This window comes from Carettochelys insculpta, chromosome 8 (genome assembly GCF_033958435.1).
Source record: "Carettochelys insculpta isolate YL-2023 chromosome 8, ASM3395843v1, whole genome shotgun sequence".
Classification (NCBI taxonomy): domain Eukaryota; kingdom Metazoa; phylum Chordata; order Testudines; family Carettochelyidae; genus Carettochelys; species Carettochelys insculpta.
Window position 1 is genome coordinate 30,742,728 of NC_134144.1, and position 18,765 is coordinate 30,761,492.

General features: G+C 38.0%; 1 protein-coding gene across 3 annotated transcripts in view; it reads left to right on the forward strand.

Moving 5' to 3' along the window:
- Positions 1-18,765, forward strand: part of TTN (titin) — a 330,648-nt gene that overhangs the window by 197,383 nt on the left and 114,500 nt on the right. For all 3 annotated transcript variants that reach the window (XM_075000777.1, XM_075000778.1, XM_075000779.1), the window contains 11 exons: positions 282-365; positions 615-698; positions 6,918-7,022; positions 7,614-7,718; positions 12,506-12,601; positions 13,197-13,274; positions 14,268-14,348; positions 16,479-16,583; positions 17,175-17,255; positions 17,667-17,720; positions 17,985-18,065. In XM_075000777.1, the coding sequence (XP_074856878.1) occupies positions 282-365; positions 615-698; positions 6,918-7,022; positions 7,614-7,718; positions 12,506-12,601; positions 13,197-13,274; positions 14,268-14,348; positions 16,479-16,583; positions 17,175-17,255; positions 17,667-17,720; positions 17,985-18,065 (954 nt within the window). The remainder of the gene's footprint in view (positions 1-281; positions 366-614; positions 699-6,917; positions 7,023-7,613; positions 7,719-12,505; positions 12,602-13,196; positions 13,275-14,267; positions 14,349-16,478; positions 16,584-17,174; positions 17,256-17,666; positions 17,721-17,984; positions 18,066-18,765) is intronic.

An 18,765-nucleotide genomic window follows, 5' to 3' on the forward strand; every position in this document is an offset into this window, starting at 1 on the left:
TTTTTTAAATATTAATTTTCATCTATCTTTTCCTCCACTGTTATCTGTGATTATATATGTTTCAGTTTTGGGGATTCTCTTCTCCTCTTGATATTTAAGAAATTGTTCTTGTTCAACAATGGAGTAAGATAATATCATAATGCACTATGAGTAGTGTAAGACCAGTCTTGTAAGCCTGGCATCACTGATGCTGTTTTGTGTCCTTATTGCTGCTTTTCTGCTCTTTATTCTTTGTATGGATACTTGACATTTTAACATAAAAATAAATTAATATTTTAAAGTGCCTGAGGTACCAAAGAAGGAGGTTCCAGAAGAGAAAATACCAGTTGCTGAGCCCAAAAAACGAGAACCACCACCAGCTAAAGGTACATGTAATTTCTGAAAAAAAGGGGTAGGAGATTTTAGTCTTTTTCTTCTGAACATTAGCAACAACAGCAAAGACCTTTCTCTGGACTCTTGTTGTTGGCTGAGATGTATCTCAGACAAAATGACTGTGGAATTTGGTAGAATCTTCAACATTGTTGATCTCTGTGTTTTATGTTGTTTTTCTTAATATTATGACCCTATTTGTGATATTTCTCATAGTGAAAGGTGTTAATATTAATATTTTAAAGTGCCTGAAGTGCCAAAGAAAGTTGTTACTGAAGAAAAAGTGACAGTTGAAGAGCCTGAGAAACCAGTACCTCCACCAGCTAAAGGTACATAAAATTACAAAAAGTCTTAGTCTTATTTTCTGGAATACTGTTTTACCATACAGGTTTTTTGAGCTCTGAGATTTGTAAATTGTTCTTGTTGTGTAAGTTGTATGTGTGGGGAGTGGAAATAGAAATAGGACTAAATTCAGCCTTCAATAAAGCTTCAGAAGAAGACCACAGAACAGGGGAAATTTCTTGGAGAGAGAATGAGCTTCAAAGTTACCAATTCTTGTGATGTTCCTGAGTTCTATGTGTTCTTAATATTTCAAGCATATCTTTGAAATTCAGACAAATAATAGACACTAATATCTTTAAAGTGCCTGAGGTGCCCAGAAAAGCAGTACCAGAAGAGAAAGTACCGGTTGCTGTACCTAAAAAACCAAAACCTCCTCCAGCTAAAGGTACAAGTGCTCATCGTTATCATCAAAAGGAAAAACCTTAGTCTTGTCCACTTATACCTCATTTTTAGCTGACTTTGTCCAGTCCGTTTTCTAATATCTGAGAACTGTTGATTCAGGTCAGTGTGTCAGATGTAATGCAAGGGTGTCAAACATCTGGTCCATTAAATATATCTAGCAATATGATTTTTTTTTGTCATGGCTGTTTAACATATTCAAAATGCTCAAGGCCTGATTACAACCATACATTTTTTTAAAAGAAAACTTTCTAAATATAAACCAAATATAAACCAATCTAGTGCTGTCCTTGAATCTGCTGGCAAAAAGTGAAAGAGGTATAAACAAGTCTGTCTGCTTTCTCCTCCATTCACTTGACCATTGATACCAAAACCCGATAGTGGATATTTAATAAAATAACGAATTCATTAATCAGGGGTATTATAACAGATGCTTTAGGCAGGGGGCTGGACTAGATGACATCCTAAGGTCCCTTCCAGCCCTAGGATTCTAGGATTCTGTGAAATGAAGAATGAGGAGAGAGGGAACCCCAGTGAGTAGGGAAGGCAATGAAGGAAAGAATCACAAGAGAAGAAAAGAGGAATCCCACCAAAACAGGAAGTAGAAGGATTTGAACAGAAGAGAAACAAAGGATAGAAATAGTGATCATTCTAAAGGGGAGTTTATTCCTCCCACACGCACATCTGCCTGTGTGATGCTGAGTGTAAATATAGAGTACTGAACAAACTCAGAAGAATTATAATTAGGAATTGAGTTACTACATAAAGCTTAGATTCTATGATTGATTCAGCCTCTCCTTCAGAGTTACTCACTGTGTAGAGAGAAACACATATGGCCATGGCTACGCAACCCCTCCCTTTCAGAAGGAGCATGTAAATTATGGCTGCTTGAAAATGCAAATGAGGCTCTGGTATGAATAGTCAGTGACTCATTTGCATTTTCGACTGGCCATAAATTACATGCCCCTTCCAAAAGGGGGGTGGGTACTGTAGCCACAGCCCTAGATTCTTAAATTTTTACACTGACATAGGGATCAGAAATAAAAACGGAATTCACCTTTCTCACACAATGTGTTTGACACCCTAGCTATACTCTGTGTGGTTGCAGGTGTGTAAGAGAGAGATTAATGTTTGAATATGAAGTCTTTATTATATTGGATATGTCTATGTTCTGTTTAATTGTTCATATTGTTGTTTTATAAACAAATTTACATTCATAAAAGTAAACAATACTAATATCTTCCAAGTCCCTGAGGTGCCCAAAAAACCTGTCCCAGAAGAGAAAGTGCCTGTTGCTGTACCGAAAATACCAGAACCTCCATCAGCTAGAGGTACAAGTCATCATGCATGTCATCTTAAAGAAGAATCTTTGTCTTGTTTTCTTGAGCTTTCTCTTAACATCTTTTGTTGAGTCCACTTTTTCCAATCTGAGATCTGTAAAGTGTAATCACTGACCAAGCAGTACTGAGTAAAAGAGCATGAATGAGTACTCAATGCTTGCATATTGCCTCATCAGTGTTTTTAATATTCCTGTCTTCTGTGTTTCATTCTTCTTAATGTTTTGCACACATTTGTTAACTGTAAAATGAAACAAACTAATATGTTTAAAGAACCTGAGATGCCTGAGGCAGCTCTCCCTGAAGATGAAGTCCGTCTGGCTGTGCCTAAAACAACAGAACCCCCACCCACAAAAGGTGCATGTAATCAAAAATCTGTGTCTCATTTTCTTGACCACCATTACTTTTCAGATACTTTGTCCCTTCCATTTTCTGCCACCCACGGTCTGAAAATTCTACTTTTTACATAAACTGTACAGCTCAGGTGTCAAACACTTAACTTGTTTCCCATATCTGGCCCCAGGCAATATTTCCTATGAACAGGAAAATGTTATGAGAAAAACTTCCTAAAATTAAACGCAATTTAAGGGCCATGTACACTGCCCCACAGTTCAAACTGAGGGATGAGAGTAGAAGCATATCTTCAAGTTCTCAGCTGTGACTCCCCTGTGTGGAAACTGCAGGAGCAAAGTTAAAGGGCCTGAATTTGCACTATGTGAACTCAAAGCTTTTAAAGCAGCGGAAATGTAGCACTTTAAAGACTAACAAAATGATTTATTCGGTGATGAGCTTTCGTGGGACAGACCCACTTCTTCAGATCAATCTCGTTTCCAATACAGACTTTTAAGTTCATGTCCTCAGTGTCCACGTGAGGGAGATGCAGTTCAGCACTTCAGTCCTCAAAGCTGCCCACTCCCCGGCTCCGATGACGTCCGGCACAGTAGCCACATATTTGGCCAATTAAATGTGGCTAGTTGTCTTGAGCAATAAATATATTTTCAGAATGATGTGGCTGGTTTCGTGTAGCAGTATAGTGGCTATGGCTTCAGAAATGGTTGGATGCCACATCCCTAGTCTAAACTGCTGGGAAATGTAGACATGCCCGTAATTTCTACAGTGCTGTCTTTGTGAGTCTGTTGACAGCCAGTGACAGTGTACGTGAGAGGTATTAGCACCTGCTCCTCCTCTGCCCCCTCAACACACTTTACACAATTTTACTGGGCGTTAATTCCAAAGCATAAGGATGACATATTAATATTTCATTTCAATGGATGAAGGGAGGATGGAATGGCAGTGAAGTCTAACAGATAGCAATGAAATTCAAAGTTTATTCCATGAAGGAAACCGAATGGAAAGAAACGAGGAGACATACAAAGGCAAGAAAAGAGTGAGAAAGTATTAGATATAGAAAGGATTGAGAGGGCAAAAATAGAGGCGTACAAATGTCTACCAGAACTCCCCCATTCCCATGTGAAATGTGAAGACCAAATACTGTGCAAGCAGTGAATCTTGGTAACAACTAAAAGTTTATTTACTACATAAAGTTCAGATTTCATGGTATTTGAGCCATCCCTTCCATTGTCGGTATGGCTGGGCATAGACTGGGGAGATGTATCTTAATTCATTCACAGACACAGAGACCGTAATTAAAAATGAAGTTCATGTTTTTCCACAAAATGCCCTTGGCACCCTTGTTGTGTGAGAGACAGAGACTCCTTGTTTGAATGTGACTTCACATTGATTGTCTTGGATATGTCCATGTTTTACGTTTCATTGTTAATATTTCGTATGCATTTTGATAACTAAAATAAGACAAAATAATGTCTTTTAAAGTGCCTGAGATGTCCAAAAGAGATCTTCCAGAAGCAAAAGTATCTATTCCTGAGCCTAAAAAACCTGAACCTCCACCAGCAAAAGGTACATATCATCATGGATATCAATATAAAGAAGACTTTTCATCTTATTTTCTTGAGAATTTCTTACCTACTTTGTCCTGGTCATTTTTTGCCACCTGAAATTTATTAATTCTACTTGTGTGAATTGTATTGCTGCTGAGATGTCAAACACTGATCAACTTACTATATTTGGCCTATGATTTATTCTCCTCATTTGCACCACATATTTAGAATGATCACAATCTAAGATTTTTATTTTAAAAATGCAAGTATGGTTATGAGAAAATTTTCCAATTATTATTTAATGTGAATTTATGCAATGTTATCTTTGTGATTCTGCTGACGGTCTCAAGCAATGGATCTGAACACTGGAAAATATTTCTCTCTCACTGCTTGCCTCTCCCCAGCCCAAAGTAAAGCTGAACATGAATGTAGACTATGGAACAAAACATTGAATAGTAACAACTGAAAGGCTGTGGCCACACTAGCCCCACCTTTTGGGGGTGCTATAGTAATGTGACACTTTTGGATATGCTAATGGGATGTTACCATGAGTATGCAGCACCTAATTAGCGTAAAGGCGGACGATTTCTAAACCCACGCCACCTGTGTAGCCGGGGGGGGCCTTTTGATACGAACCCCTGATTTTAAAAACCCTTTCTTCCCATCTGGTTTTAGGAATAAGGGGCTTTTGAAATCAGGGGTCTGTTTTGAAAGGTCCCCCAGCTACACGGGCAGCTGTGTTTAGAAACCAGCAGTTTCGAAGCATGCACAGCTGCCTCTATGCTAATGAGGCACTGCATATTTATGATAGTACCCCATTAGCATATCCCAAAGTGCAACATTACCATAGCCCCTCCACAAGGAGAGACTAGTGTGGCCACAGCCACAGTATTTCACAGCTGACATTTGTTCAGTCCCCTCTCATTATATGTATCACTGTGCATTAGGACAGATATACCCAGAGCAGGAATAATATAGAAATGTTTTCAGAAAGCTGAATTACATTTTTAATTGACACCTTTCTTGTAGCATGTGTGTGACACAGAGAGACTTGGTAATTTTTCAACATGACCTCATTCATGTCTTGGATGTGTCCATGTTTTATGTTTCATTGTTTACCTTCACTGTAAAAATACGTGACTTTGACATTCATAAAAGATACTAATATCTTTAAAGTGCCTGAAGTGCCCAAGAAAGCTGCCCCAGAAGAGAGAATACCTTTTGCTGTGACTAAAAAAACAGAACCTCCCCCAGCCAAAGGTACATGTCATCAAGAAAAGCTTTGTCTTAGTTTCTTGAGCATTATGTTACTGTCTTTATTGTTGTCCATTTTATCCCATCTAAGACTTGTAAATTGTATATATTGAGTACATTGTACTGAGTGTCAAGAGTGTGAGTGACAAATCCAAACTTGAATACTGAGCCTGGTTTTGATATCTTGTTTACTGTGCTACGTTGTTCTTTATGTTTTGAGCATATGTTGTTTACTATAATGTGAAAAATCCTAACATCAGAAAAGCTGTCCAAGAAGAGAGAGAGAGAGACGATTGCTGTGACTAACAAAACACAACCTCCACCAGCTAAATGTACAGATCGATTCGTATTACTGCTTTTTCTTCTTGAACGATATTTTAACATACTGTTTCCTATCTGTTGTCAGCTATCTGAGGTATGTGAAGTGTATTTATCATGTTAAATGTTCTATGTGGCTACGTCTACACGTGCAGCCAACATCGAAATAGCTTATTTCGATGTTGCGACATCGAAATAGTCTATTTCGATGAATAACGTCTACACGTCCTCCAGGGCCAGCAACATCGATGTTCAACTTCGACGTTGCTCAGCCCAACATCGAAATAGGCGCAGCAAGGGAACGTCTACACGTCAAAGTAGCACACATCGAAATAGGGATGCCAGGCACAGCTGCAGACAGGGTCACAGGGCGGACTCAACAGCCAGCCGCTCCCTTAAAGGGCCCCTCCCAGACACAGTTGCACTAAACAACACAAGATACACAGAGCTGACAACTGGTTGCAGACCCTGTGCCTGCAGTATAGATCCCCAGCTGCCGCAGAAGCAGCCAGAAGCCCTGGGCTAAGGGCTGCTGCCCACGGTGACCATAGAGCCCCGCAGGGGCTGGAGAGAGAGCATCTCTCAACCCCCCAGCTGATGGCTGCCATGGAGGACCCAGCAATTTCGACGTTGCGGGACGCGGATCGTCTACACGGTCCCTACTTCGACGTTGAACGTTGAAGTAGGGCGCTATTCCTATCTCCTCATGAGGTTAGCGACTTCGACGTCTCGCCGCCTAACGTCGAAGTTAACTTCGAAATAGCGCCCGACGCGTGTAGACGCGACGGGCGCTATTTCGAAGTTGGTGCCGCTACTTCGAAGTAGCGTGCACGTGTAGACGCAGCTCATGTGTGTATGTGTGTTGTATGTGTAGTGACTGATCAGTACTGTGTCGCAACATAAATACATTTTGATATCCATGACTTTTGTTTCTTTGTTCTTACTGTTTCATACACATCTTTAACAATCATAAAAGTAAACAGAAGTACTGTTTTTAAAGTGCCTGAGAAGCCCAGGAAGACTGTCCCAGAAGAAAAAATTCCTGTGCCTAAGAAACCAGAACCTAGTCCTGTGCCTAAGAAACCAGAGCCTACACCAACTAAAGGTACATGTCATCATTCACATGACAAGAAAGAAGAGTATTTGTGTTCTTTTCTTGGGCATTTTTAATATATTGGTTCCTGCCCTCCTTTTTTCAATAAAGCTACACTTGCGTTTTCTACACTTGCACTTGATCATCAAAACTTTTGTCTTTCACGAGTGCTTCAACCCCCCATGATAAATGAAGTTTTGCTGTACCAAATGTCGCAAGTGCTGTAGCAAGTGAAAGTGTGAACGACACTTTGTCAACAATTACACTCTGCTGTTGACAAAGCTAAACTCCCTGATAGTGGATGGAAGTATTTTGTTGAGAGAAGCATTGACAAATAGCATTTGCACATACTGACTTTTAGCAACGGGGCAGTGTCTGCACAGACTTCTTGCTAAGAACAGCATACTGTAGACATACCCTTACTGAATTTTTACTCATTGTGTAACCAATACTCTCTGCTTGTGTGTGTTTGTGTCTGTGAGAGAGAGAGAGATTATCTATAATATTTGAATGTGGATGCTAGCATTAATTTTCATTATTTCTTTAATGTTTTGCACATATTCTTAAAATTCATGTAAGTAAACAGAACTAATATATTTCAAGTGCCAGAGGTTCCCAAGAAAGATGTTCCAGAAGAAAAAGTAACTGTGCCTAAGAAACCAGAACCTCCTCCTGTGCCTAAGAAACCAGAACCTCCACCAGCTACAGGTATGTGTCACAGGGACATCATCATCTTTGTCCTCTTTTCTTGAATGTTTTTAATATATTGGTGCCTGTCCTTTTTTCAGTTATAGAATTTGTACTTGTTGTGCAACTGATTTTGTATGTGTGTGTGTGTGTGAGAGAGAGAGAGAGAGAAGAGATTCTATAATATCTGAATGTGGATGTCAGCAGTAATGTTTCATCATTCCCATTATGTTTTGTATGTATTCTTAAAATTCATGTAAATAAGCAGAACTAATATCTTTCAAGTGCCAGAGGTTTCCAAGAAAGATGTCCCAGAAGAAAAAGTAACTGTGCCTAAAAAACCAGAACCTTCTCCTGTGCCTGAGAAACCAGAACCTCCACCAGCTACAGGTACATGATGTCATTGGCATTATTCTCAAAAACAATCTTTGTCCTCTACTCTTGAACATTTGTTAATATATTGGTTCCTGTCCTCGTTTCTTCAGTTATGGCACTGATACGTAACTGATACTGTCTGTGTGTGGGGGGGCTCTGTAATATCTGAATGTGGATGCCATCAATGTTTCATCATTCTCCTTATCTTAAGTACATAATCTTAAAATTCATGTAAGTAAACAGAACTAATATCTTTCACGTGCCAGAGGTACCCAAGAAAGCTATCCCAGAAGAAAAAGTAACTTTGCCTGAAAAAACAGAACCCACTCCTGTGTCTAAGAAATTAGAACCTCCACCAGCTAAAGGTAGATGTCACTGACACTATCCTGAACAACATTTGTCCTCTATTCTCGAGCATTCTTTAATATATTGTGCCCTGTCCTTTCTTCAGTTATGTAATTAGTACTTACCAAGTAACTAATAGTTTGTGTGTGTGAGTGACGGAAGGAAGCTCTATAATATCTGAATATGGCTGTTATTAATGTTTTAATATAATGGTGTCTTCTGTTTCATCATTATGTTTGTTTTGTACATATTCTTAATATTCATGTAAGTAAACAAAACTAATATCTTTCAAGTGCCTGAGGTGCCTACGAAAGATGTTCCAGAAGAAAAAGTAACTGTGCCTAAAAAACCAAAATCTACTCCTGTTCCTAAGAAACCAGAACTTCCGCCAGCTAAAGGTACATGTCATCATCAACATGATCAGGAGAATAGTGACAGTGAGATCGCTGTGTTAGTCATGATCTGAAGAAGTGGGTCTGTCCCATGAAAGCTCATCGCCTAATAAATTAATCTGTTAGTCTTTAAAGTGCTACATGACTGCTTTTTTGTTTTGGTGATCAGGAGAAGAATCTTCGTCCTCTTTTCTTGAACATTCTTTAATATATTGTGTCCTGTCCTTTCTTCAGTTATGGAATTAGTACTCATTGTGTAAGTGATAGTGAGCATGTGTGTATGTTTGTGAGCGAGAGACAGAGAGAAAGAAAGAAAGAGAAAGGTTCTATAATATCTGAATACAGATGACATCATTAAAAGTCTTCGGTTATGTCTACATGGGCAGCCTCCGTCGACAGAGAAACCTCAGCAATACCTCTGTCGACAGATCCTGTCCGCGCATAAAAGCGGCTTGAAAGAACAAGCTGCTCTGTTGACAGAGAGCAGCCAGACTGTCCTGACCTCTCTAGACAGAATGGCTGACCGGAAGCTCTGTAAGCTCTGCCCAGGGAACCAGAAGTCCTCTCTGTTGACAAAAGTGTCTACACAGGCACTCTGTAGACAAAACGCTATCGACAGAGGCATTATACCTGATCAGGGAGAGGTATAACACTGCCAGCTGAACAGCTGAGTTTTGTCAACAAACTCTTGTAGATGCTTGGTGAGTTTTGTCAACAGAGGCTGCCCATGTAGATGGAGCCTCGGTGTCTTCTGCTTCCTCGTTCTCTTTTATGTTTTGTGTATATCTTTCATATTTATGTAAGTAAGCAAAAATAATATCTTTAAAGTGCCTGAGGTTCCCAAGAAAGCTGTCCCAGAAGAAAAAATAGCTGTGCCTAAAAAACCAGAACCTACTCCTGTGCCTAAGAAACCAGAACCTCCACCAGTAAAAGGTATATCAATAACAGAACCTTTTCTTGTTGTTGTTCTTTTTCTTGTTCCTCTTCATCTTCTTGAATAGTATTTTAACACAGTTTTCTTGTCTGTTTGTTTTCACTTATCTGAAATATATAAAGGGTATTCATCGAGGCTGTGTCTCCACGTACCACTTCTTCCAGAAGAACCGGCACTCTAATGATCCCAAAAAGTTCAGAATTCTTCATTTTTTTCAGCGATGGCAACAAATCACCTACCAATGTAATGTTACATACAATTTTCACTATTCAGAAGATGTTAATGAGGCACAGATGCAAATTTTTGTCACCTCATTAGCATATCGACACATGGTTTGGAGTCTGGAAGAAGCTATTCCGGACTCCGAAATACGTGGGCAGACGTGCGGCCCATGGGGATCTTCCAGAAGGAAATTTTGAGGAAGAGATGGGCTCCAGCAGGAGGGTTTCCTTCCAGAAGATCCCTGCTGGCCGCACATCTGCACACATACTTCAGAGTCCAGAAGAGCTTCTTCCGGGCTCCCAACCACATGCCGATATACTAATGAGGCGTGGAAAATTTGCATCCGTGCCTCATTAGCATCTTCCGGATAGCTCAGTAGCATGCTGCTTCCAGAAGAAGCAGCACGTGGGGACGCAACCCATATGAATAGTACTGTGAATAAGAGTTGCATAAGTGGCTAATCTGTGTTCAAATTTTGCATCTTAAATGCATTTTGATATCCATGACATTAGTATCAGAGGGGTAGGCAGTCTTTGCCCATGAAAGCTTATGCTCCAAAATATCTGATAGTCTGTAAGGTGCCACAGGACTTCATGACGTTAGCGTAATGTTTCTCCTGAATGTTTCATACAAATCTTTCAACAATCATAAAAGTAAACAGAACTAATATCTTTAAAGTGCCTGAGGTGCCCAAGAAAGCTGTCCCAGAAGGAAAAGTGCCTGTTGCTGTGCCTAAGAAACCAGAACTTGCACCCACTAAAGGTACTTGTCATCACTGACATGATCATGAAGAAGACTCTTTATCTTCTTCTGATTAATCTTCAACATGCGTCCTGTCCTGTCCTGTTTCAGTTATGGAATTTGCAGGCATGTAAATAGTGTGTGTGTATGTGTGTATTAGTGACACAGAAACTCCATAATATCTGAATGTTTGATATCCCAGTGTGTTTTCATTGTTCTTTTTAATGTTTTGTTTATATCATTGATATTCATGCAATTAAAGATTTGACTACCTTTAAAGTGGCTGAGGTGCCAAAGAAATCAGTCCCAGAAGAGAATGTATCTTTTGGTACACCTAAAATACCAGAACTTCCGCCATCTACAGGTTTATGTAATCACTGATAACAGCACACCGAGGAACCTGTTTAGTTATCTTGAGCACTGCCTTTAACAGAGAGAGGGTAGACCAAAATATATTATGAGATTTGTAAATTGTACTCTGTACAATTTCAAGTAAACATATCCTATGCATTTTCTGTATCAGTTGTGACAGTTGCATTTGTCACAATGAAGTATCAGTCATAAGAAAAATTAAACAATATTTTTCAAATGGCAAATGTTCCTAGGGAAGTTGTTATTGAAGAAAAAACATTATTAATCATGGCTAAGAAAAAGGGTCTCCCAGTAAAGATGCAACATAACCATTCATAAACATTATTAGCAATGTTGTGTGATGGCATTATTCCAGTTCTCATTTTCATTGTTGCTTTATCTTACAAACATTAAGGTATTTCTCGCTCTTGATCCCAAAAAGTTCAGAATTCTTCATTTTCTTCAGCAATAGCAACAAATCACCTGCCAATGTAACGTTGCATACCATTTTCACTATTCAGAAAAAGAAATGTTCATCAAAATTCTCCTGAGAGCCATAGCTAATCCAGGATAATTTAACCATCAACATTTACCCTCCCACACTGTTCAGTCATTAAGACATGAAAGCACCAGTAACTTTTTAAAAAAGTATAAACATCCACATTAACCACGGGAACAAATATTGTACATGTACTTAGCTTGATGTGTGCTCGTCTGTCTCTGTGAATGTGTAATTCACAGTAGTTTTCTTGTCATGTATATCTTTACATTATAGTTGTATAATTCTTTATGTGACCCAGTCTTACATGGCAGTCTGTCAATATTCTTTCAAGTCCCTGAAGTCACCATGAAGATTGAGCCTGAAGAACCAGAACCTGCTCCTATTTCAGAAATAGAAGAGATCTCTGCAGAAGAGATTTCACCAGAAGAAGGAGAAGGAGCAGGAGAAGAAGAAGAAGAAGAAGAAGAAGAAGAAATCTCAGCAGAAGAAGAGAAGATCTCAGCAGTAGAAGAGATCTTGCCAGCAGAAGGTACCCATAACCAAATGCACTCCTTCATTTCAAAATTTAATACATCTTGCTTCATAGTTGTCTACACCTGTGTTGTATTTGTATTAAGTCCCAGATTTTCCGTTGTATTCTGTTTGAATATGTTCTAAATTGTCAATTCATTGTAATTTAATCATAAGACTTCTTATTGTTCAGTTTTCTTCGTTGTTTTTTCATTCTTATGTTAGTAGCGTGATTTCATAATTCATACTGCACATGTACAATATGTTCAAGCAATAAAACATTGATTTGGGGCATTACATGCTTCCATTTCAATGAACTGGAGGTTTGCCACTAACTTCAATGGAAGCAGAATGGAGTTGATGATACATTAAATGTTCTTCATCTGACTTTTATGAAAGTATATATATTCTAAATCTGCCATAATATTATTTAAAGAGCCAGAACCTGAAAAGAAGATTCCTGAAAAACCAAAACCACGGGTACCTCTTCCACCAAAAGAGGAAATTAAGATGGAAAAAGTTCAGCTTAAAGGTAGTTGAAGCTATTGAAATCAGTATTAACAACCTTACTGAACACTTCAGTATAATTCATTTTAATTATACTTGCTCATCTTAAAAGGAGGGCTTTTCATATATTATGTTTAGTCTAACCCAGTGCGTAGTTCTGTTGTTTTCAGTCTAACGGTCCTTACTAATTGTTTATCTATTATGAACTTTCAGAAACATCTGTCCCTGTCAGTTTGTGTGACTTCAAGTTAAAATGAAGAAATTAATGAAAAAGTTAATATGCTTCACATTATTTTAACCTTTGAAAAATATCTTAACATAACACAATATAATATTCTTACATTCCTTCCCACTTTAAAAAAATCCCTAATATGGTTCTTAGAGATAGTATGTTGCTGAAGCTACAATAAATGTGTTAGTTAAAGATCCATTAACACATTTAGAACAGCTAAGTAGGAAGAACTCTGTGGTTTGTGCCAATTGTTTTTCTTTTTTCAATTTGCTAGTGTTAATCGTTTATTTGTTGGTCAGGTGTTTAGTATGTTTTAGAACAAGAATATTGTTCTTTTTCTCATTTTAAAATAGTTTAATTTTAAAAAATCAACTTGTATTCTTTAAAGCTCCCACTCTGAGGAAGAAAGAAGTGCCTGAAAAACCTGTTCAGGCTCCTGAGAAGGTGGAGCTCACCCCTGCTAAAGGTATCCAGTACATGGACCGGGGAGGGGAAATCATATTTTCTCATTCCTGCCTCTGGTGGGCACTAGGCTGTAGTTATTGGCATTTGTCTTCCAGAGGATGCTGCTACATATCTCTCTCTTAAATGTTTGGAAGATTTTGTCCACATGTCATGTATCTTCATTGTTCTATGTTTAATGTCTTTCATTTTGTTAGATTTAATTGCTCCTTCCTGTCCCACTGCACAACTCAGAAGCTAGTGGACATGTTAGAGAGTAGTATCAAGGAAGGATATAAAAGCAGGATCCATTATGGGAACCCATACATCCCTATTTGGGAAGAAAGCCCCACTGCAGTGGAAATAAATAAGAAGCTTTAGTTAAATTAATATAATGTTTAACTCCATTTAGTTTATTGGAAAAGAAGCTACTGTTTCAGATGAATATTTGTTCAAACAGGTGTTTCCCTGAATGAAAACATCGAAAAGAAGCAAAATACTTACTCAAAATAGATCAGAAATAAATCATATATTATAAGGACAGCACTATTATTCTAAGCTCTGTGATTAATTTTAACTTATTTGTGAACCCAAGGAATCTGCCAACATATTTAACAGAACAGTTAATGATCAAACCTCGTGCACTAGACTTTACCGCACCCCACACTCAATGTAGGGTAGATAACTAAGTAGGATCTGCAACGTTAGGGAGATCAGAGTATCAGGGATGACATCCAGGGTTACAAAGAGAATTTTAACTTTAGCCCTTAACTTAGAATGTTTTAGCTTTTGTGGGTTCCTCAGACTCATTTCCTTTAAATTGTGAAAGTCCAGACTAGCCCTGGATCCATAAACCAGCATATGCAGATATTAGAGGGAAGAAAAGATTAAAACAATCTGTGCCCACCCCAGTTGTTTAATCTTCTATTTTGAATGCTCATCCTTTCGTTTGTGTATTTGGATGACTGCTATTACTGCTATGAACTTATATTAACATTTGAAATAATGTTCTCTAAAGTGCCTGGAGTTGAAAAGAAAGGCCGCAGAATACTTCCTGAAGTTACCCCTCCACCAAAGGAAGAAGTTATTCTTAAACCAGGTACAGTAAATTGGCCATGATATAAATGTGAAAGGCCACAAAGCCACCCCCTACATGCTTCAAAGTAACAGTGCACTAGAACTGCATTATGCCCTTCCAGATAGTTATATGGGAAATTAACGAGCTAAATGAGGCTCCTTTCCTGGTAATGCAGTTTGTTGCTGTATGTAGGAGGAACGGCCTGAAGATCCAGTAGATCCAAAGGATCTATAAGGAAAGTGAGCAGAATACTGAGAATATCATAGAATCATAGAATACTAGGACTGGAAAGGACCTTGAGAGGCCATCAAGTCCAGCTCCCTGCCTCAATGGCAGGACCAAGCACTGTCTAAACCATCCCTGATAGACATCTGTCTAACCTGTCCTTAAATATCTCCAGTGATGGAGATTCCACAACCTTTCTTGGCAATTTATTCCACTGTTTGACCACCCTGACAGTTAGGAACTTCTTCCTAATGTCCAACCGAAACCTCCCTTGCTGTAGTTTAAGTCCATTGCCTCTTGTTCTATCCTCAGAGGCCAAAAAGAACAAGTTTTCTCCCTCCTCGTTATGAAACCCTTTTAGATACCTGAAAACTGCTATCCTGTCCCCCCCCAATCTTCTCCTTTCCAAACTAGCAAGCCCAATTCTTTCAGCCTTTCTTCATAGGTCACATTCTCTAGACCTTTAATCATTCTTGTCGCTCTTTTCTGGACCCTCTCCAATTTCTCCACATCTTTCTTGAACAGTAGACACTTCCTCATCATGCTGTTTTCCAGGCTCCGTTCTCTCTATCTTGGCAGCAGCACTAATGCAGGAGCCACGCGGCCAATGGCTGCCTAGTAATCCATCAGTGATTGCCCCTTCCACGGTGGGACTTCTGCTTGGATATCCACTCTGTTGCAGGCGAGCTGGCCTGACTGACTTCTCCCCTGTTTCAGTCTGGCACTCTTCAACAAACCTGCGAAGGTCTGACCATGCAGAGCTCATACTGGAGACATCCCATTTTCTCAGTAGGGCAGACAACACTGGCCTCTCCTTTCAACCTAAGACTCGGGCTTTCCCAATATACTTATGCTTATTGGCTTTTTGGCATAATATACAGAGAGAAACCAATATCTCCAATTCTTTGACCTGAATTATCTTTTCTGCTGTTTCATGTTAATTGACTTAAAAGTAGAATTTCAGGTGTATAATTTTTTTTTAAAAACCCTCTATTTCTTTAAATAATAACTATTTTGTTTGCAATAGAGTAAAAGTGAGTGGATTAAAAATATTTATAAGAAACCCAATTTACCTTGCAAAAGATAACAAAACACAGGACTCAGACCTGCCCCATCCAGAATCTAGCATTTTGGTCCCAAAATTCATTGGTCACAAAATTCCAAATTGTCTACTCTAATTCATCATTTAAAAATAACTCCAAATATGTTATTTTTGTGTTCACAAGGTGTGTTGATATTAATACAGTAATTCAAATTATGAAATACAGTAAGAATTTACTAGCAATGTAGGTACTTAAGCAAAAATGCTGAAAATTATATGGTTGTATGGCTTTCAGCTTGTGAATCCAATATTCGTGAAGAATATCAGCAATGTTATGAAGTATATGTGAAATCTCTCTTATGCCTGCATATATGCTTAACAAATTTTAAGTAGTACAACTGATTTCATCTGTTTTCAATAAAACATATGTGACCTAAATGCTGTTGTTATGAGTGAGATTAAAATCAATTTGACACCTAATTTCATTATTAACAGATGTTTTACTTGATGTACAAATATATTTAAACTGAAGAACGTACGCATTTTCATTATTAGCTTGAGTTCTAAAATCTCCTTGGATTATAGTTCTATGTAAATTCAGTGAGTTTTTAATTCAAATGATCTAATAAGTAATTTATTACTAAATGTTAAAATATACACTTTCCAGCAGATGGAATACTGTAAACAATTTTAGCTCAAGATAAGTGAATTTAGCACTGCCTTTATGATAATAACCACAATAATTACATACAAATTATATACCTGTACCCTATTATGTTTTTTCATATTCTCTATTGTTCAGATAATTTATAAATCTTTATCTTAATTATCATCTTCCTCATCCATATAGTACTCTAAAAACTTAAATTCTTTCTCTTTCAAAGTTCCTAGAAAGACACCTGAAGTGGAAAAACCGAAACCAGAGAAAGAACCTAAAGTAGAAATTAAACCAGAACTTAAACCAGTAGAAAAGTTAAAGAGAGCTGAAGGTACAAGTCATGATGACATTCTTATGCTTCTGAATAAGGAGGGATCGAAAACAAAATCCTATTTCTGATTAGCAGAAATAGGCATCATTGGCATCAGTGTCTAAATGTGGGCTCAGATCAGAATTGCGCAAATGTCCTACATGCCTGTTATATGCAGAATTAAAGTTTTACTGAAAATATATCCAAAATTGGGAAAGTTTAGGTTCAGATCAGAATTATGCATCTTGGGGGCTGTTTCTCCCCGAGTCTTTGTTTTATATAAAAGAACTTCTAGAAAGCTTTGTAATGTAAACTAAAAAGCAGCAAAGCATAAAGTACAGATGATCCCATTATCCTTTCAGTTATGTTCTTGTAACTGCATGTCTTACTGGCTGTTTTCTGTTTACTGTGTCTAGTTTTATCTCAGTCTGATTGTTAACAATATCTATATACCTAACTTAAGGCCAGCTGAAAATCATAATTACATATACAGAACTTAACTAACTTTCAAATGTCATACTAAATCACTACATTAAAATTACTTCAGTTGGTATATGTGGACATTCAAGGAATTTACACATAACTTCCAAAATAAAAATAATATTTTTAAAGAGCCAGAAGTTCCCAAGAAGAAAATTGAGATACCACCTGTCACGAAAGAAGAGGAGAAACCTGAGCCTGAACCAGAAAAAGGTACCAAATGTGTGGTGCTCTTTTCCTTATATCTGCAATTAAACTGCATCCACCATAGGCATTATTTTATATAAGCTAAACTAATGTATATATTAATATCATTCTCCCATAAAAATTGACTATTGGAGGCTTTTTGCATTCTTCTGGGTCTTATTTCTTCTTTAGCTCTTTAGTACTTAAAAATTCAACTCTCTTGCATTGAGATCTCTGTATCTTACTGTGTATGTGTTTGCTTCGCTGTCTTTCATCAGTGGATTTTGAAAATTAAAAATATTAGAAGTCTGTCTTCTGTTAATTGACTGTGTGTTAAAGTTTCACTAACATTTTGCACTTGTCCTTTAGGATTTTTTATATTTTGCAATAAGGTTATAAAATATTTATATTAACCTATTTGTCATTGTCTGTTAAAAGTGCCAGAACCTAAGCCAGCAGCTGTCCCACTTCCTGAACCAAAACCCACAGAAGGTAAGAATCCTTTCAACATGAATAATTGTGTTCACATTTCTTTGTGCATCTTGCCATTTACCATTGAGAGTGTTCCAATCAAAAATGTGTTGAATATCTCAGCTAACTGTTCTTACTATTAGGAGTGAAGGATATTTTTTGATTATATGTTGTGACAGGATCTAGGAAACGTATGTTTCACACAGCCTTTGAGAGAGTGTTGCATAGTAAGTATTAAAAACATATACATTTAAATACATTAACACCTTTTAATTCCTTCTACAGCTGTAGAATCTCCCAAAGCAGTAGAAGAGGCAGCTCCTGTTGCTGCTCCAGTGACAGCTCCAGTGGTTGGAAAGAAAGCAGGTATTAACACTTATCCTCTACAGTGTTTGCTAATTTGTAGTACTGTCCTGCAGCCATTACTCAAATGGCTACACACACGGAAGACAATGTGACACCTAAGGAATGTGGGATCTTACCACTTATCTTTTCTGAGATACCCAAAGCCCTCCCCATTTTGTTGGGAATCAGGCTCCTGTTGTGCTAGGTACTGACATGCATACAGTAAAATAGTTCCTGCCCAAAGGCATAGTGTTTGGGTTTATTCTGTGCTCTTCACTGTTCATGAAGAGATGTTCTCAACTTATTTAATTAATATATGTATTCTGTTAATTTTTTTCAGGCTAACACCTGAATATGTTGTTATTTCTGTTACGTGTGCAGCTCTTTATATATGTGTGTATACACACACACACACACACACACACACACACACACACATTTGGCAGGGATGGCTGTGTTGCTTTGTTTGCTGTTTTGCGAGTTGTGTTTACTGAGTGCTGGAAAAGACACCAATAGCACAAAGGGCTCTAGTATCATTACTATTTGTATTTATACTAGGGTGGCACACAGAGGCTTCATCTGCTTCAGAGACCCATTCTGTAGAACCACATCTGAATCATCCTTCCCTCTCTGAAGCCTTACAGCCTAAGAGTTTCATCCATTTAACTGCTCTAAGACAAGTAACAGCAGCCCAATATTCCCAATCTCTATGTGACCCAAC